Source organism: Phyllopteryx taeniolatus, chromosome 3 (genome assembly GCF_024500385.1).
Source record: "Phyllopteryx taeniolatus isolate TA_2022b chromosome 3, UOR_Ptae_1.2, whole genome shotgun sequence".
Lineage (NCBI taxonomy): Eukaryota > Metazoa > Chordata > Actinopteri > Syngnathiformes > Syngnathidae > Phyllopteryx > Phyllopteryx taeniolatus.
Window position 1 is genome coordinate 33,246,640 of NC_084504.1, and position 20,662 is coordinate 33,267,301.

At 46.8% G+C, this 20,662-nt stretch overlaps 2 protein-coding genes across 6 annotated transcripts in view; one reads left to right on the plus strand and one right to left on the minus strand.

Annotated features, from left to right (window-relative positions):
* taok3a (TAO kinase 3a) overlaps positions 1-10,254 on the minus strand; it is a 55,019-nt gene extending 44,765 nt beyond the window's left edge. For 3 of the 5 annotated variants that reach the window (XM_061768853.1, XM_061768852.1, XM_061768849.1), the window contains exon 1: positions 9,550-9,703. The gene's annotated coding sequence lies outside the window, so the exon portion shown is untranslated. Of the gene's footprint in view, positions 1-9,549; positions 9,704-9,874; positions 10,039-10,108 lie in introns of those variants that run through there. The other 2 variants (XM_061768850.1, XM_061768851.1) reach the window with 2 other exon arrangements.
* A 403-nt stretch (positions 10,255-10,657) lies between these two features.
* On the plus strand, positions 10,658-20,033 carry ercc6l (excision repair cross-complementation group 6-like). The gene is made up of 3 exons (XM_061768828.1): positions 10,658-11,569; positions 11,682-11,726; positions 16,263-20,033. Exons 1-3 carry the CDS (start codon positions 11,514-11,516, stop codon positions 19,930-19,932), a joined length of 3,771 nt encoding a protein of 1,256 aa, XP_061624812.1. The 5' UTR covers positions 10,658-11,513; the 3' UTR covers positions 19,933-20,033.
* The last annotated feature ends 629 nt before the right edge of the window (positions 20,034-20,662 follow it).

The following is a 20,662-nucleotide window of genomic DNA, read 5'->3' on the forward strand; positions in this document are numbered from 1 at the left end:
AGCACCAGTAGTGACATAAGCGACAGTAGCAACATGAGCAATATGTAGCAACATTATCTTGTATTATGACATGTTGCGTCATTAGCCACTTAGCATCATGCAGCCACATTGGCAACATTAGCAACATAAGCGACAGAGACAGCTAAAAGGATTTTACACAATTTTACGTTAAACAAGGGCTCTGAACAGTTCAATCAATTGTCAAAATAGTTGTTGATTCATTCGATAATTGATGAGTTGCTGATTTTGCAATTAATTGTTGCAACTCTATATTAAATTCAGTTTGTCTGTTATGAAAATTGGTCAACCTCTAATTTCTTCCGAAATAATAGGAAATAGGAAAATAATCATAGGAATAATAATATGGCCATTATATAGTCTTTTATGTGCTGCGCATCCAACAACAGTGTAGCTCTGCTTATCTTTTTGCTTAGTTATACTTCATATAGTTATGACTGAAAATTACTATAAATAGCCATGTACAATGAAAAAAATAAAAATAGGTCTCTTACGCTAGCCAACATCCGATTTGTTCAGAAACTTCATTATTCATAAAAATCCCATCGGAAATAAAGGAAATAGAAATAGAAATCCATTGAGGTTCAATCGAGGTTTCTAGCGGATACCACCTAACATTATATTGTGTGTTTTGCGTGCCGCACATCCAACAACACTGCAGCTCTGCTCAGCTTTTGGCTTCGTTTGGCCTCATTTTGGCAAAATCGAGGAGGCTTTTTTTATATTGAATATAATCTGTCTGAAATGATAAGTATGGCACACAATCAAAACCTGTAGCATTTCCACCGACACTGAGCATTTGAAATAATATTTTCAACATTGCTTATTATTTATTATTGTGTCTTACATTTCTTCCTTCATGTTGTGCTCCTGGATCAATAATTGAGTGGTTGAATCTTTATATTGGAAATATTTGTTGTTTCAAAAAAGCAAGATTGTTCATGAATTATGAATGGCATTTTCCTATTTGTAGAAAAAAGACAGAAGAAGAAATGCAAGAGAAAAGGCGACATCCTTGAATTGGGAAAGCTTTGGTTGTTTCTTCTTGAGCTTTTTCTTTATGAAACGCTTGCGGTGGCACACAGCTGGCCCTCCAAATCGGGCACATTCAGGAAAATAACATGATATTCTTAAAAAGGAAACAAAAACAAAGGTCAGCCTACGCTTGTGAAGACATATGATGCAATGAGCAGACACATTTTTCTCGTCTTAAACAAGTTATGTGTTGTTTCAGGAAGTTATGTGTTTTCAGTCACGACAGTAACAGCTATTGAAAAGCAGTTTTCTTCGATACGCATGAGTCTCGATGTCGATGGTGCGCATCAGTCACTACAGTGGACACATTTTGTGTCTCATGCTCCACCACGGTTTGTAAAGATAAATCATGAACGCGGGCCAGCTGCCCCGGCAGAGTCCAACGAACCTGCGCTGCCTTGGCCCGACTCTATAGAGTCGGCGTCAGCGCAGGGGGGCCCGGGAAAGGTTAGATAATACAAATTTGGTGTCAACAACTAATTTACTGAAACATCTCTTGGGGCCCGTCATTCGCAGTGCGTACGCTCTCGTCCGCACTATGCGTGAGTTTTGCCAGCAAGATTGTGTATCAGTCACTACAGTAGACAGCTATCAAAAAGATGGCTTCATTCGCACAAGCGTATGTGGAGTACAGTCAGAAAATATTTCCGAAATAGCTGTCCATCCACTAGTATAGTCTACGCGGGTCACTACAAACGTGTCTGTAGTTAACGCTGCCGAGGGTGTACAGACGACGACTAAACTAAAGGTCAACGTGAGGTCGTCCGCGCGGCGCCACGATCTGAAATGTGCGCCTCCACGCGGTGCAGACAAATCTCCACTTGACCCCATGGAGGCCGTCCAGTGGCGGCATTAGGGCGAAGGGGGGTGGGGGCGTTAGTGTGTGTTTGTGGGGGGGGTTAGCCTCCACAGCACCGCTAAGCCAACAGATGACGCATCAGCAAGCATTTGAAGAAGAAGAAGAAGAAGAAGAAGAAGAAGAAGAAGAAGATGCTAAGCTACACGCTAACTCAACCAAGAAACTTCAGGCTGCCTTTGATATATCCATCCATCCATTTTCTGAGCCGCTTCTCCTCACGCGGGTCGAGGGCGTGCTGGAGCCTATCCCAGCTATCATCGGGCAGGAGGCGGGGTACACCCTGAACCGGTTGCCAGCCGATCGCAGGGCACATACAAACAAACAACCATTCGCACTTACAGTCACACCTACGGGCAATTTAGAGTCTCCAGTGAATGCATGTTTTTGGGATGTGGGAGGAAACCCGGGGAGAACATGCAAACTCCACACAGGCGGGGCCGGGGATCGAACCCGGGTCCTCAGAGCTGTGAGGCTGACGCTCTAACCAGTAGCACACCGTGCCGGCCTTTGATATATACAAAAGACAAATACACAAATATCCGTACAGTGAACTATTGAAATTATCATATAGCTAACCCCTAACTCTGTTTGAAACTCTAATTTTAGACCCTGACCTTGTTTTGAAACCCTAATCTCTTCTGGAAACCCTAACCCTTGTTTGAAACCCTAACCTTGTCTTTGAGCCCTCACTTGAAAGCACAACCGTTGCTTGAAACCATAATCCTGTCTTGAAACCTTACTTTGAAACTCTAAGCCTAACCCCGGCTGGAGAAGCTAACTTGAAACCTTCAAGTCTGTCTTTCAAGCCTCCCGAAGGACTGAACGCATCCTTTCAAATCCCTGCAATATCCTGAAAACCCAAAGTCACACTTGCAGCTCGAGTTTGAAGCGCTAGCCTAACTAAGCCAGGCTTGAAAGCTGAAGCTGCCTGAGGAAGTGTTGCTTCTACGAAGCCGTCTTTCGCACCGCTACTGCTTTTACATATTTCGGTCACTTTCCACTTCCCGTTTTTGCCTCGTGACAACACTCGGCCGCAGGCGGCAGAAATATCGCCGATTTGAATGTCAAAATCAAAAGCGGCTTCTGGAAGACATGCAGTGTAATTAGTCCGCAACTGAGCTTCACATACTTGGCAGAGGGAATATATGCCTGTGAGCGTTATTCTATGCTTTCTTTGTATGCGTTGCTACTCCGTGTGTGTTAAGTAGCAGTTGTTTGAAGGGTTACAATTACTTCATGCCAATTACTTTCAGTGCAGCTATGTTGTTGTGCATTATATGTTAGCATTAAGCTAGCGGGCTTTGGCCAGATGAAATTGTACGGTTCGCTTGAACATTTTGCCGTTTGAATATACAATGTTGAATTCTCTTTTCCATTTTGTTTTACAGTCAACTTCAGCTGGGAGTGACAAACATTATTTGGGTTTTTTTCCGCTCTTGTGTGATCCAGAGCGTCGTTTTCTTTCCTTGCTTCAAAGTGATGTTATCCGAAAGGTTCCCATTTCTTGACAGCGGGAGCATGAGACACAATTAAAGTCAGTTTGAATAAGTATAAATGTGTTTTAGGGCTACCGCTAACAATTATTTGAATAATGAATCTGTCGATTATTTTTCGATGAATGAATGAACCAGATTTAAAAAAAAAAAAAAAAAGGTTTTAATATCCATCCCTTTAGGCAGAAACAGGACATTATTTCAAATTGTCAGTGCAGAAAACTCCGTTCCTGGTTTGGTCCAAAACATCCGTCATAAAATCAGCGAAGATGTTGACGACTGTAAAACAATCAAGTCTGCTTTCATGGAGGATGGCAAAAATCTGAGATTTACTGTTGAGAGGCTGAAATTGCGAGCATTTGGACAATTTGAAGTTCACTGAGAGCTTTCAATGATTATTCAAGGACCAAAATAGCTGTGGATTAATCTGATCATTAGTCAGCGATTTATCGGTTAACTCTTGCACCTTTAATGTGTTACAGCATGTCGGAGGGGCAAAAGTAGCAAAAGAAATGATTTATTTATTTATTTATTTATTTTTAAATGGTATGTGTAAATGTCAATCATTTTATAAAGCAAATCATGTGCATGCACTTCATATTTCCTGCTCAAATCTGTACCAAAATTGCAAGTGGTCCTTGCATTGAATAATGTGGAGATGCTGCATCCAACCATCCATTTTCTGTCGCGCTTCTCCTCACGCGGGTCGCGGGCCTATCCCAGCGATCATCGGGCAGGAGGAGGCGAGGTACGCCCTGAACTGGTTGCCAGCCAATCGCAGTGAGATACTGCAAGATTTGATTTGTTTATGTAGTAGAAAATTTCATATTGATATTGTACAACTGGTTTCTTGAATATGAAACGGAAACAGCTGCGTCCATGAGACGCCGCAAGAAGCGACCGCAGTCCGCGGAAAGTGGATGTGTGAAGCCGGGCGGATGCATTTCCGCCCAGACGAAGGAGCAGCTTGCTTTGGGATGTACGCCCACCATGAACGGGGGTTGTCACGGTGGAACGCTAGGTTAGCTTGCGCCGCTAGCCGCGGACAACAGAATGACCGAAGACAGCTCACAGTAGCGCTTCGGGCCGCTCCTAAAAATAGAGCATTGCTCAGCGGCCCCCGCGTCACACGGAGCAAACATGGCCGTCACGGTCGGCCATCTTAAGTGTGGCTGACATGCTCCACTTGACTATAAAAAAAAGAAAGAAAAAAACCCCAATGATGTATTTATTTATTTATTTTAAACACTTGCTAAAAATAGCCGTGCCCCGCTGTGTGGCGAGGACGTCACGATGCTAAGACGGAGACGGACCGGATGAGCGTGTCACATGGGGGTTGGACTGGGCGAATGCGCAGGTGTCAAACTCAAGGCCCGCGGGCCACGTCTGGCCCACAAGTTCATCATTACTGGCCCACTGAAGCATCATTGGGAAGACCACTCGTGTTATAGGCATTAACGCCAACCCTAACCCTGACCAGAACAAGCTCAATTGTTTTTATTTGGTACAAATGTAATACATATTTAGAAGGCTCGTCTTGTTACATCTGCACCCATCTTAACAATGTAGGAGCCAATCATATCACAGTAGGGCATGTCCTGCCTAGAACACAAAGGAAGTTAAACACGTGCATCTACTTCCTGTTCCCTTCTGTTACTTCCTGTCCACTCGTTAGCAAAACTGAACATGATAGACATTTCCACTGGTCAATTGGAATCTGCCACCAACGAAAATATTCGGCAAGTACGTTTTCCAAGTCAAAGCCTGGATAAGCGTCTGGCCCAGGGTTAGGGTTTACACTGACTTGAAACCCTACTTCACGATCAAAAGATTTTTATATATTAGCCTAGAAAGTTCAGTCAGTCAAATGAAAAATCGTTTTGGAACAGTGCTGCTATTAATGACAGCAACGCTGTCGCATAATTGCAATTTACGGGATCAATGTCAGCTGGTGGACCTTCCATAAGAAATATTGACCCAAATCAATCAATCATAACAACATGATATTGTTTTAAGATGAGCGTATTTTACAAAATGAATCCAAACTAAGCACTTTCCGCCCAACCGTGTTACACGTTGCATTGTCTGCATGGGCGAAATGGATCATGGGATAGCTTTGCTTTTCTAGTGACCATGATGCATTGTGGGATACAGTCAGGCAGGGGTGTCGATAGTCCGGCTCGGGGGCCATTTGCGGCCCACGGCATGGTTTTATTGGACCAACATAGCGCCACATCCTTTTTCCATGAGAGCCTATCTCCTGCATCCTCCTCTCCAACACCAACTGCCATCACGTCTTCCCTCACGACATCCATCAACCTTCTCTTTGCTCTTCCTCTCGCTCTCTTGCCTGGCAGCTCCATCCTCATCATCCTTCTACCAATATACTCACTATTTCTCCTCTGGACGTGTCCAAACCATTGAAGTCTGCTCTCTCTAACTTTGTCTCCAAAACATCGAACCTTGGCTGTCACCTCTGATGAGCTCATTTCTAATTTGATCCAACCCGGTCACTCCGAGAGCGAACCTCAACATCTTCATTTCCGCCACCTCCATCTCTGCTTCCTGTCGTCTCTTCAGTGCCCCTGTCTCTCTCTAATCCGTCCATCGTGGCCGGCCTCACCACTGTCTTCTAAACGTTGCCCTTCATCCTAGCAGAGACTCTTGTGTCACGTGACACACCTGACGCCTTCCTCCACCCGTTCCAACCTGCTTGGACCCGTTTCTTCACTTCCTGACCACACTCCCCATTGCTCTGGACGGTTGACCCCAAGTATTTCAAGTCCTCCACCCTTGCTATCTCTTCTCCCTGTAGCCTCATTCTCCCCCCACCACCCCTCTCATTCATGCACGTATATTCTGTCTTACTTCAGCTAATCTTCATTCCTCTTCTTCTTCTTCAGTGCATGCCTCCATCTTTCTAACTGTTCCTCCAGCTGCTCCCTGCTTTCACTGCAGATCACAATGTCATCTGCAAACATCACGGTCCACGGGGATTCCAGTCGAACCTCATCTGTCAGCCTATCCATCACCACTGCAAACAGGAAGGGGCTCAGGGCTGATCCCTGATGCAGTCCCACCTCCACCTTAAACTCATCTGGCACACCTCCCCACTGTTCTGCCACCCTCATACATGTCCTGTATTCTTCTAACATACTTCTCTGCCACTCCAGACTTCGGCATGCAGTAGCACAGTTCCTCTCTGGGTACTCTGTCATAGGCTTTCTCTAGGTCCACAAAGACACAATGTAGCTCCTTCTGACCTTCCCTGTACTTTTCCATCAACATCCTCAAGGCAAATAATGCATCTGTGGTACTCTTTCTAGGCATGAAACCATACTGTTGCTCGCAAATACTCACTTCTGTCCCGAGTCTAGCCTCCACTACTCTTTCCCATAACTTCATTGTGCGGCTCATCCACTTTATTCCTCTATAGTTGCCACAGCTCTGCACATCACCTTTGTTCTTAAAAATGGGCACCAGTACACTTTTCCTCCATTCCTCAGGCATCTTCTCCGTGAAAAAGACGTCGCTTGGATGGCAGCATATGTTTCTCCAAAACCTGTATGTACCGTTCAGCATTAATGGTGCGTTCACAGATGTGTAAGTTACCCATGCCATTAGCACTAACACAGCCCCATACCATCACAGATGCTGGCTTTTGAACTTTGCGTCCATAACAGTCCGGATGGTTCTTTTCCTCTTTGGCCCGGAGGACACGACGTCCACAATTTCCAAAAACAATTTGAAATGCGGACTCGTCGGACCACAGAAGACTTTTCCACTTTGCATCGGTCCATCTTAGATGAGCTCGGGCCAGAGAAGCCGGCGGCGTTTCTGGGTGTTGTTGATGAATGGCTTTTGCTTTGCATAGTAGAGTTTTAAGTTGCACTCACGGAGGTAGCGCCGAACTGTATTTACTGACATTGGTTTTTTGAACTGTTCCTGAGCCTATCTGTTGATATCCTTTTCACATTGATGTCGGTTTTTGATGCAATGCCGCCTGAGGGATCGAAGGTCATGACGGGCATTCAATGTTGGCTTTGGGCCTTGCCGCTTCCATGCAGTGATGTCTCCAGATTCTCTGAACCTTTTGATGATATTATGGACCGTAGATGATGAAATCCCGAAATTCCTTGCAATTGTACGTTGACAAAACATTGTCCTTAAACTCTTCGACTATTTTCTCCCGCACTTGTTGACAAAGAGGTGAACCTCGCCCATATTTGCTTGTGAATGACTGAGCAATTGAGGGAAGCTCCTTTTCTAGCCAATCGTGGCCCCCACCTGTTCCCAATGAGCCTGTTCACCTGCGGGATGTTCCAAGCACGTGTTTGATGAGCATTCCTCAACTTTTTTGCCACCTGTCCCAGCATTTTTGGAACGTGTTGCAGCCAGAAAATTCGAAGTTCATGATTATTTGCTAAAAACAATCAATTTCATCAGTTTGAACATTATATCATATCTTGTCTTTGTAGTGTATTCAATTAAATATAGGTTGAACATGATTTGCAAATCATTGTATTCTGTTTTTATTTATGTTTAACACAACGTCCCAACTTCATGGGAATTGGGGTCGTACGTCCAATCAACTTATTGGCGAAAAATGGACCATTAAGACCCCATTCCCCCTTTAAGTGATTTCCTGATTGACCGGGTCTGAAGGACATTAGGTTTGGGATTACTTAGTGAATTTGAATTTTTTTTTTTTAAATAAAATAAAATTTCAATCATTTTTTTCTGTAATAAATAAAGTCACTGCGTTTTAGGTTTACTTGAGTTATATTTGTCTCATATTTACATTTGTTTGATGATTGTAAACATTTAACTTGGGAAACTCTGCAAAAATGCAAGAATTTGAGAAGGTGGCAAATACTTTTTCACAGCACTGTATACTGCTGACACAATGTACTGTAACAGCACTATAAAATGGCTACCTCACTATCGAGTGGCGAGGGAGCGTTTTTGTTTTGCTTGTATCTGGCCAAAATGCACGGTCACGCATGTAAGGCGCTAATCAGTCATCGCAATCTGCCCGCCGACGCCCGAGCCAGTCGATCATCGACGTGGCAAAAATGTGTGCGAAAAGGACGCCGTAGCGACGGCTGACCTGGCCTACTTCCTGGTGCATAATGAGGATGCGACTACGTCGTGTACTCGGAGGGATGCGCCCGACATACCTTCCGTCTCTCCGATACTAACGCACTCGATAACCGGCTGTCATGTGACCTATTTTTCATCAAGCACATATTTGGTCTTACACATACTTTTGTCTCCACTAGCTTAATGGGAACATATACTGCAAAACGCCAGAGACAGGCTAACTGATAGCATGCAGGAAACGACAACTCAACTTTATTTATAGAGTTCTTAAAAAAAAGTGCAGTACGTCATCAGGATCCAACATTAAATTTCAGTCTTATATATTTGTAAAACCTATGCCATGTTCAATATAAGTTTGTGTTTTTGAACAATATGATGAAAATAAAACATTCACAAACAAAATAAGATAAAGAGGGATGCCAAGTTTAGGACAAGCTCATGGTTGAAAGCATACATTGAAAAGCTAGCCTGGTCGCAAACCCGACTTTGAAACCCTAACCCAATCTTGAAGCCTTAATTAACCCTGAAACGATACCCGACTTTCAAGCCAGCCTTGAAACGCGAATCCTGGCTTTGAGCCCGACTTACAAAACACAAATGCAACTTAGAAAGCCAACCTGGCTTCGATGATGTCAAGAGAAGAGAAGAGAGCCCCTCTTCACAAGGGGGGGGGGGGGGGGGGGGATTGGGGGGCGCTCCGAGGGAACGATGACATCATTTTCGACGCTTTTTTTTTTTTTTTTTTTTTTTTACTATGACCGCGTTTACTTCGAACGTCAAGCGTGCCGCGCTCACGGCGCGTCGGCGGAGAACATCCTAGAAATGACAGAAATAACAGAAATGAATTCATTGGAATGAATGAATGAATGAATGAATGAGTAACCGGTACACAGAGGAAAAGCAAGGATTCTATGTGATCGGCGTTGGGGGGGCCAGCCATGGCGCTGATAGTAAAAGCCTCGCAACGGACCGCGGCGCTCCACGCACGTTTCACGCACGGCCGAAGCAATCAGTAGCACCCGCTGTCACGTTCGCACTCACCACCGAGCGACGCGTCCCGGTCCTTCGTCCCCCGGCGGCCGTGGACGCGGACGCGGAGCGGAGCAGGTGCCCCCCACCCCCACCCCACTCAGCCGAGTGAAACACGAGCTACGCACTTGCTCGTCATCCAAATGTGATCGCCTAATCCTCAAAACAGTCAGCGGCCGCCTCCGAGTCGAGTGACGTCGATTTAAAGACTCCAAGTCACTCCGCGTCCGCGTCCGCGTCCGCGTCCACTTTTGCGCTTGCCGGCTGGCTGGAGCGTTAGCATTAGCTGCTGGCTAACCCCCCTCCGCATACTTTGGTTCAATACATGGCAGCTCACCTTTTGGGGGAAGAAAGTCGTCGTTGCGTGAGATTTTCAAGGGAAAAAGTAAGAAAACAGACGAAAGATCTTTCAGTTCCACTTTTGAGAGACAAAATGTCTCAGCGGTTGCTTGGACTTCCTCATTGGACGAACCCTCACTTTTGACATACACGCACACGCGCGACGACCTCAAGTTGGATTTGCGGATTTAAACGACGATTAAAAGGACATTATTTATGGATGTCTTCTTACCTGCTATTCCAAGCGCAAACTCCGCTGTGTGTAAATGATTAAAGACTTATCATAGTGTGTGTGTGTCCGTGCGTGCAATTTGACAAGTGGGCAGCTTTATGGATGATACACGAGTCCCCTCAAACGCAATGCTGCCATCTGTCGGTTATGTTTGGAACTGCCACTACATTCAGGAGGGGACTCGGGAATGTACGTTAACCCCGCATATTCCCGGTTCGGTATTTGCGGAATCGCATAATCAGTGTATGTGTGTGTGTGTGTGTGTGTGTGTGTGTATATATATATATAGGTCCCATTGCGTGTCCCTCACCACCTGTGGGAGGGGCCATAGGGGTCGGGTGCAGTGTGAGCTGGGCAGTGGCCGAAGGCAAGGACCTTGGCGATCCGATCCCCGGCTACAGAAACTGGCTCTAGGGATGTGGAATGTCACCTCTCTGGCAAGCTGGTGTGCGAGGTCGAGAAGTTCCGACTAGATATAGTCGGGCTCGTCTCCACAGGTGGCTTGAGCTCTGGTACCAGTCCTCTCGAGAGGGGTTGGACTCTCTTCCACTCTCGCCAACGGTGAGAGGCGGCGAGTAGGTGTGGGTATACTTATTTCTCCCCGACTCGACGCCTGTACGTTGGGGTTCACCCCGGTGGACGAGAGGGTAGCCTCCCTCCGCCTTCGGGTGGGGGGACGGGTCCTGACTGTTGTTTGTGTCCTCGGGCAAGACGCTGACCCCTAGCTTGCTCCCAGTGGGCCTGGCGGCGCCTCGCATGGCAGCAGTCGCCCGTTGATTTATGAATGTGTGCGTGAATGTGAGGCTTCGTAAAGCGCTTTGGGCACTGTGATGACGTAGATAAAGCGCTATATAAGTGCAGTCCATTACCATTTATTTTTCCTAAGATATCAAATCAAGTAATGTTTTAAATTGATTTAAAGAACTTAAAATTTTAAATTAAAGATTCAAATGAACTTTGCTGGTTGCATTCCTCAACCGAAGAGCACTGACGTCCGTATTATTGGGAGGCTTTTATTTTGAAGGTGGCTTTCGCCTCGAGTTGCGACCTATGAACAAAATTAGGGGCGGCTGGCTTGCCTGCTACTTTACGAGCGGAGGCCGTCTTGACCGCAGTGGAAAAACTGATGGACAGCAAACTGCGACTCCGAGAGGAGGAGTTAGGAAACGTCCGCGCTCGTCAAGGCCTCACTTCATTGGCTGCGCCCGCCCCCTATGCCCCGCCTACTCCAAACCCTTCTCGCCTCGGATTGGGCAACGTACGTTAGTGACGTCGGCACGCCGCCTGCGTGGGTGAGTTTGAGGAAATTGGCGGGCGGAAAAGCCCAAAACAACAACAAGTTCCTCAGTTTTTTCCTGACTTCGATGTGGCTCCAGCGTCCCTGATCCGACGCCAAGCTTCAGACATGAATGGACATCATCCCAACGGCGACGTCAGAGAGCTCGGGGACAAGCTGGAAAAGTTAGTCTCGTTCGCTAGCACCTTGCAGCTTGTCGCTTAGCATCCTCCGTCGCACAATTGCAGGACAGCGGCGGTCTTTGGTCGATGTCTGACTCGGTTGTTGTCCTCGCAGGTGTTTGTCCGTGGGCGACGATGCCAACGTGGAAGTGTACCACAGGTAACGAATCAAATGCCTTCCGTTGCCATTGCACGTGTACAATGTGATTCAAAGCAGCCCAAAATGGCAAATCAAAACATGTCCAAAGTATGGACAACAAAGGTGAATAATATTACAAGAAGAGAAACAATAGAATTATAGTCCTAACACAATATCGCTTAAAGCAGCGGTACCCTCAATTAGCAGTGCTTTAACTTATTATTATTATTATTATTATTTCTTAAAATACGGGCGTTCGTATTTATTCCCCTGTCCCCTCTGGCCTTTTGTCTGTCCCCTTTTGTCCGGCTGAATTGTCAATAAAGGTCAGAATAATGAAAACATTCAAAAATAAGCAGAGGGAGTATTTCAGTCAACTCCCCTGTTGCACAGCAAAACCGTTCCAGCGCAAAAGGCATGCAGCTCCACCATCCCGCAAGGCTATGTGGCTGAACAGGACGCGTTAAAAAAAAGTAATCATCCGAGCTGTCCTTGTTTGTGTTGTGAACCAAAATTGGAGTTACGAGCAAACGTCAGCAATGACGGTCCTTAAATGCCTTGGCACTCGGGCAAGGAGAGCCACAGTCACGGTCACAGTTACATTGGATGAAAACTGGCAAAGGAGCCGCTGAGGGCAAAAAGTGGCGTCCACGCCAGCTAACCTGAATAGGCCACATCCCTACAGCAGTATTATTATTACAGCCGATCGGTTAGCACAACTGGCTCACAGTTCAAATCCCGGCCCCGCCTGTGTGGAGTTGGCATGTTCTCCCCGTGCCTGGCACTCCAGTTTCCTCCCACATCCCAAAAGCATGCGTGCTAGGTTGACTGGAGACTCTAAATTGCACATAGGCGTGAATGTGAGTGCCAGTGGTCGGTTGTTTGTTTCTACGTGCCCTGCGATTGGCTGGCGACCGGTTCAGGGTGCACCCCGTCTCCCGCCCGAAGATAGCTGGGATAGGCTCCAGCAGCCCGCGACCTCAGTGAGGAGAAGCGGTAAAGAAAATGGATGGATGGCTGGATTATTATTACAGTACCAACAGTAATTACACACATATACAGTATATATACAGTCCAACATATATATACAGTGCCACCAGAAAGTATTCAAACCCCTTCACGTTTTCCACATTTTGGTATGTTATAGACTTACAGTATTCTAAAGCTGATTTGAGTGTAGTTTTATTTAAAAAAAATAAAAATAATCAACATAAAATATCCCATAATGACTCGACTTTACACGGATTTTATCGGCCTTATCGGTATCGGCCGATAATTATCATTTTATGCCGATCGGCTTTAATGTCATAATTCGCCGATCCGATCAATGATGTAATTGATCGGCTCCGTAAAAGACATTTACTCCGCGTCCCCGTGTGCACAGTATAGTTTTAAAGTTTATTTTTAGCCTTGTCACATGTCTTCTGACAGCCAATAAAGTTATAAAAAAAAAAAACCATGCCGGCGGTGTGGAACAGACAACAACGTCTGAGACAGACCACACGTAATGCTCGGATCAGACTACAAGGCAAATTTGCTCTTTCAGGATTGCACCATGCCAGACGACTGCAATAAAATCTCGTATTCCGATACCACCGCATCCTGTGTTTTACGATCGCTGGGCTTCATCGTGTCCACGCAAACGCGACCGGATACACTCGTCACCATGCCGACGACAACAATAATGGATCGCGCCGTGTGTTTGTAAGAACAAAATGGGAAAAAAACGTGTGTTGGTGGTCACCGGCGCTCAGGACAGGAGAGGACGTTGGTTTAAGGCTAGCTTGAGGTACGTTCACGTACTTTGAATACGATACGGCTCCCGAGCAGGCAACAAAACGTTATGTACCCTAGCAAGCTAGCGGTAGCACGAACGGTTGGACGAAAACATGCCGCCGTTCTGTCGAATCAAGCTCTAAAGTTTCGGTGTGGGTGAAGTCATTTCATTCAAAATAAAGTAATTTAATGACAGCAAGTTAGCCCCCATTATTTCTGTCACGTTGTAATGTCGGTTTGACCTGACCCATTAGAATAGACGATCTGACGAGAGCAGAGATTTCCAACCTTTATGGAGCCAAGGAAGATATTTGACAATTGAAAAATCTCACGGCACACCAACAAACAACAACGTCACAAAAAGTGGATCCATTAATGACTGCATTGACTTCCTGCCGTCAAATAGAAGACCATTCATTTGTTCTGTTTGTCACTATGCCTCACTGGCATAAATAGAGGAACAAAGATACATTATTGATTGTAAATATCATTTTTTGATCAATTAAGTACACAAGAATATACAGTAAATGAACAGGTCATTTAAAAAGACACATTCCTCGATCGGTTATCGTTTTTTTCAACTCGCTGATCGGTGATCGGCCCCAAAAATCCTGATCGTGTAAAGCCTAAAGCCTGTAACATACCAAAATGTGGAAAACGTGCGTGTGAATACTTTGCAGTGTAACGATTCATTCATTATATTGATGTATTGATTGATATTATTATTATCCAACTGGATCGATCTGTGCCTTCCAGACGTAAATATATTGATCTAAATTGTTTTAAAAGGCCCTCAATCGAGTGTATCAATAGTAGGAAATAGCGCAGTGGATTTTAGCAATGCAGGCTTTATATGGCGGTGTATATGTTGGAGAAGAAAAACACTTGTAATTCCTTTTACTTGGCTTGATTTTTTTTTAGTTAGCACTGACTACTTTATTCTCTGTCGTCGTCGTCTCTTTTCATCTTTGTTTCCTTTTCTATGCCCCGAATCTAGTCATTCTCTTTTGTAGTGCCCCTTGTGGTTGGACGAGATATCACTGTTGTGTGTATTTTGCGTTTCTCTCTGGTGGTCGGCAGATGAGGAGGCGGCTCGCGAAAATGTTTTAGGCTCACGTTTGTGCTACAAAGAGCGGGTTTGTTCATTCATTTAGCTCTATATGTACTATTAACACGATTACAAAAGGTGCCAGCACGCCGGCGACCCGCGTGAGGAGAAGCGGTGTGGAAAATGAATGAATGAATGAATGAATGTTTAGAACAGGAATTCTCATACTCGGTTCAGCTAGGGACTCCTTACAGTGGGGACATTTTTCCAAGGACCCAATAAAACATCCCTTTTCTAAGAAAAAAAAAAAGTGCCCCAACAAGTAAAATCATAGCTGAAGTCATATAAATAATAAGTTGCTGTTTTCCCATTTGTTTCATTGCAAAGCAATACAATCAATCAACTTTTATGAAGCGGACACACATACAGTACTGTACACAATAAGACACAAAAAAAGGAAAATCATTATCTTTCATGACCATAATTATCTCTTATCCGATTCCCTTACAAGAAAACAACAAGCATGTATGCAGGCAGGCAGGCAGGCAGGCATGTCTGTCTCGTCCTCCTCCGCCCTTTGTTGTCATGGAGGTGATGATTAGCTGACAACGGACAACGGAGGCGCACGTTCGCTTCCGCGGTTCGGCATCGTATTTAGCCGCGTTAGCCGTAGCTCGTAGGTAGCCGAGTGCGGCTGCCTGAAAATCGAGCATTCCAAACAGCGGAAAGCAGCAAGGTCGGGGGACAATAGGGACGCTCCGTTTGGGCTAGTAGCCGCTAGCATGATGACGGAAAAGCCACTTGGTTCCCATAATTCATCGCCGCATGCAAATTAAAATTATTACAGTCATCTTTGTTCTTAAAGTGTGTTTACGTGACTAGTAGTTCGCCTATGTATGTGTTATTTCACATTGATGGTTGATCGATGGCACGGTGTCATTATCAAACCGTGAGTCATAAAGTGACCTCCCAGTCAATTCAACTGGATATTCAGCAAAGCGCTAGCAGCCGTTGCGTGCTAATCGTAAAAGATTCTTTGCTTTGCTGTGCGCACACTCGCGCGCGCCAGCCGTCGGTGATGAATGTCCGAAACCGGAATGACCCGAAAATATTTCGGTGCATCACGAGAATTAACCTTCCTACTTTCTTGCAGAAGCAGAGTGGTTAGACGATAAATGAGAGATTATTTCCTTTCAGAATTTCCGGCTTTTATTTTGAAAGTGTCCGTCCCCCTGCGCGTCTCGGCGGCGGCAATGCGTAATGCTGAGCAGCTGACCTACTGACCAGCGTGCAATGACACAGAGAGGACGAGCAGACAAATCAATGTGGGAAACCCTGCCGTTGATTTGGTCTTCCTTTTGATTTTTCGAGGTGTCCAATTAAAGAACTGTGTCAGGCAGTAGAGTACCAAAACGGATCATTGACTACCTCCAGCGAGGTGTTTTGTCATGAATTTGCTGGACAGCATTCCCGCTAAGTCAACATTGTTAGGAATCATTATGCAAGAGTTGCACGAGTCTTTATGACAACACACATGGATGAAGGCACGAATCCAGGTCAGGACTGTTGGGCCTGTCAATGTTTTGACTAGAGGCTGAGCTGAAGCTTTGCTGTGATTGATCCTTCTTCTCTTTGATGCTAATGATGTCACATGTTAGTGATGTCACAAGTTAGCGATGTCACGTGCGGGTGAGCGCTTCAGAGTGGCTGTGCTGACTTTTGTTTCCTTGCAGACACATCCAAGACGGAAAAGATGCGGTCCGACAGGGAGACATGAGCAAAGCTCTGGATCTCTTTAAGATGGCCTACAACATTCACCGCAGTGACAAGCTGCAGAAGCGAATCGGCAAAATCGAGGAGTTTTTGGCGCAGAATTTAGAGGACGACAACAATGACGAGTTTGTGGACATCAACAAGAGCGGTCTGAAGCTGTACAAAGAGCTTTACGACAAACTGTATGACTATCAGAGGAATGGAGTGGCCTTCTTGTACAGCCTCTACAGAGACGGGCGCAAAGGTGGGATTCTGGCGGACGACATGGGCCTGGGCAAAACCATCCAGGTCATTTCCTTCCTGTCGGGAATGTACGACAGCGAGCTAGTCGAGCACACCATGCTGGTCATGCCCACCTCGCTCATCACAAACTGGACCAAGGAGTTCGCCAAATGGACTCCCGGCATGCGAGTCAAAGAGTTTCACGGCACCAGCAAGGCTGAGCGGACCAAGAACCTGGAGAAGGTCCAGAGTCGGAGCGGCGTGATCATCACAACGTACACCATGCTCATGAACAACTGGCAACAGCTGTCATCCTACAAGGGCCGGGAGTTCAAGTGGGACTACATGATCCTGGACGAGGCCCACAAGATCAAGACCAGCACCACCAAAACGGCCAAGAGCGCCTCCGCCATCCCGTCCAAAAACCGAGTGCTTCTCACTGGCACCCCTGTCCAGAACAATCTCCGAGAGATGTGGGCTCTCTTCAACTTCGCCTGTCAAGGAACTCTGCTGGGCACGGCCAAAACCTTCAAAATGCAGTACGAGAACCCTATCACTCGGGCGCGGGAGAAGGACGCCACTCCGGGGGAGAAGGCCCTTGGGTCCAGGATGTCCGAGAACCTCATGGCCATCATCCAACCCTACTTCCTGCGCAGGACAAAGGCTGAAGTGCAGAAGAACAAAGATGACATGAGATATGCTGGCCAGGCTGAGAATGCAGAGGAGGAGGCTGAGGTCCAGAGGCACTCCGGTGCCACCATGCCTACACTGACCAGGAAGAACGACCTGATTGTGTGGACGTACCTCAGCGGCATCCAGGAGGACATCTACTGGAAGTTTATTTCCCTGGAACACATCAAGGAGCTGCTCATGACATCCAGGTCGCCTCTAGCGGAGTTAACCATTCTAAAGAAGCTGTGCGACCACCCGAGGCTTCTCTCCGCCCGTGCCACCGCCACCTTGGGTCTCAAGGAGGCTCGGCAGAGCAACGACGATGACGAGAGCGACAGCCAGAGCATCGCCGACGTTCCTGATGAAACTTTGATAGCCGAGTCCGGAAAACTGGCTTTCCTGGTTACTCTCCTCAAGCGTCTCCGAGATGAAGGGCATCGCACGCTGGTCTTCGCCCACTACAGGATGGTGCTGGACATCCTCCAGCGTGTCCTGAGGAACCAAGGATTTAAAGTCCTGCGACTAGACGGGACCATCTCACAAGTGGCGGAGCGGGAGCGACTCATCACCCTTTTCCAGACGGACCACAGCTACTCCGTCTTCCTCCTCACCACCCAGGTGGGGGGCGTCGGCATCACCCTGACGGCAGCAGACCGGGTGGTCATCTATGATCCCAGCTGGAACCCGGCGACCGATGCCCAGGCGGTGGACAGGGCGTACCGCATCGGCCAGACGAGAAACGTGGTCATCTACCGGCTGATCACGTGCGGCACGGTGGAGGAGAAAATCTACAGACGACAAGTCTTCAAGGACTCGCTGATCCGCCAAACCACTGGAGACAAGAAGAATCCTTTCCGCTACTTCAGCAAGCAGGAGCTGCGGGAGCTCTTCAGCCTGGAGGACACCAGATCCTCCGCCACACAATTGCTGCTTCAGTCTCTGCACTCCAAACACCGAAGAACCGACACTGACCTGGACATGCACCTCGCCCACCTCCACACCATGGACATGTTCGGAATCTCCCATCACGACCTCATGTTTTCCCTCAACGTGGAACACGATGAGGCTCCGCAGGACCGAGACGAGCAACAGTACATCGAAGGGCGCGTCCAGAAGGCCCAGGAGCTGGTGAAGGCTGAGTCGGATCTGCAGATGCAGTTTGCAATCAGCTTGGAGTCCAGCACCGAGCCAGCATGGAGGCGAAAGTCAGCAAGTGAGCGCGTAGAACAGTCACAAGAGAAGAAATTAAGCAAACCCAGATCTAGTCTTGCATCACCACGCCACAGCAATACGTCGCCGGCCCAGGTGGACCTAGACCGGTCTAGTGACAGCAAGGAGGGCGGCCTTAAGGGTCAGAACAGCCTCATTGTTCTCACTGGGGATGAAAGTCTGCCCCTAGAAAACCAAGAGATCTTCCTAGAACACAGCCAAACTTCCTTGAAACAGGAGAAGAGTCAGTTTCAGGAAGGAGGGGGTAAGGAAAGTGTTCAAGCAAGAAGTGGTGCTGATAATGGAGAAGTTGATGACTCTTTTGAGGAAGTAAAGAAAGTTCTCCCAGATTCCTCCACATACATCAGTGATGATGAAGACCTGGATCTTAAGTATGACGACTCCAACTTGGATGGGAGTCCGATGAAACCCCTCCAGAACAAAAGATTGTCTGTCCTGCAGTCGTCCATGTCCAGCTTGAAAGTTGAGTCCTTGTGCAGAGTTAGCGGCAGCGGCTCGGAGCTGATGGAAGGAAACTTCAACCTACAGCTGGAGGAGAGCGAGATCTCCTACCAGGATGGAGAGAAGAAGCTGCAGTCACAACTCCAGCTGGAGGAGAAAGACATCCTGTACCAGGATGAGGATAGGAAGCTCCTGTCACCGATTCCGCTGGACGAGGAGAGTGACGTCTTGTACCAGGATGATGATGATGAGGAGGAGGAGGAGAAGCTGCTGTCACATCTTCAAATATCAGGAACCTTCGACGTGCGCAAGTCCCTGACGGAGAGGCAGCTCGGACTCAGCATCAAGTCCCATGTCTCCGAGATGGACGAGTCTATCGTCGCCGCTACCAAGAAGAAGAAAAAGACAGCGCGCATCATTTACGACAGCAGTGAAGAAGTAGAAGAGGAGGAGGTGGAGGATGAGGCGCAGCTTAGGCCACAGTCGACGAAGGCTGCGTTCAGCAACTTCCCGCCGCACGGATCCTCCACGCCAAAATGCTCACCGCTCATCGGCCCGGGAAGGAGCGTAGCGGGAAACACGTCTGTGGCGTCACGCCGCTCCCTCGTCCCCTCCATCCTACAAGACCTTGACCACGAAAACGAGGACATTTCAACGAGGTCTTCTGATGAGGGTGAGGAGGAAGACGTGATCGCTCAGACAGAGGACAATAGTGGAGAGACTCTAAACTCAGATGATGAAGAAGTCGAAGAAGAAGAAGTAGTCGAAGAAGTTGAAGAAGAGGTGGTGGACCCCCGGAGCAGCAACCTGGAAGAGTCTGTCAGCGAGCCCGAGCTGGTGTCCTCCGAGAGGTTCGAGCAGTGCGCCTCCAACTCGGCGGCCGAGTCTGCGGTGGCGAGCGTCGACTCCTACGAGTCCTTGGTGACGCAAGGCCGCGAGTCGTTCAACCGAGGCCGACTCGGTGAGGCTCTGGATTTTTTCCTCAAGGCCCTTGACATCAAGCCCGGAGACCCCGAGGTCCAGTTCTTGACCATCCAGCTGTATCGACAGCTCAGTGGCAAATAATAACTCCTCTCATTGGAACTATGCTGTGTTGTCTGACGGGAAACAACCTCTGACTTCTCGTTTCACGTGTTCTTTTCAAAATAAAAGCCTTTTGTTTGGTTGCAACTGTAGCCTTTTTGTTCTTGAACGTCGTCAAAGATGTGATAACTGTTATTACGATTCCAAATATTCCTATTTTTTTGCTGTTACTCAGGTTGTAGAAACAATACCTGAATACAGGGTAAGATGTCGAACTTATCAATCGACTAGCGCTTTCTCTTCCGAGGTTGCTGGAGATGGTTTTCCCGCGATGTCACGCATCGCCATGTTGGAGGTCGACAAATTGTTTTGTTGCGGTTCTTCTTATTGAGTGTTTGGATCGACAATTCTCTCAATCTCAACCGCCAACATGGTGGACAAACATACTGATCATGCTACAACTACTAGCATGTTCCTACATTTGATAAAATAAATTAGTTAGTGTGTCGTGTGTTTAAGTTTTTGACACTGTGTTACTTAAATGACAATTGGCGACATTGTAAATCAGCGATTCTTAAAGTGTGGTACATGTACCACTAGTGATATGCAAATGACTCATTGAATTTGAGAAATAAAATCTACAGTACATTTAAAACCTGAAAAACATTTGAATGAAGCTTGAAGCTGTGAATACAGCCTGTTGAAACTTCTTTTTTGTATGGTACATTTTTTTACTTTTCAATGACAGAACATTTTTTAAGTGCAGTTAAGC

Bases quoted from the DNA above. Each gene is read 5' to 3' on its own strand.
- ercc6l (XM_061768828.1), top strand. From the start codon at position 11,514: ATGAATGGACATCATCCCAACGGCGACGTCAGAGAGCTCGGGGACAAG. The intron at 11,570-11,681 runs GTTAGTCTCGTT...TTGTCCTCGCAG, and splicing joins CTCGGGGACAAGCTGGAAAA to GTGTTTGTCCGTGGGCGACG. The intron at 11,727-16,262 runs GTAACGAATCAA...GTTTCCTTGCAG, and splicing joins AACGTGGAAGTGTACCACAG to ACACATCCAAGACGGAAAAG.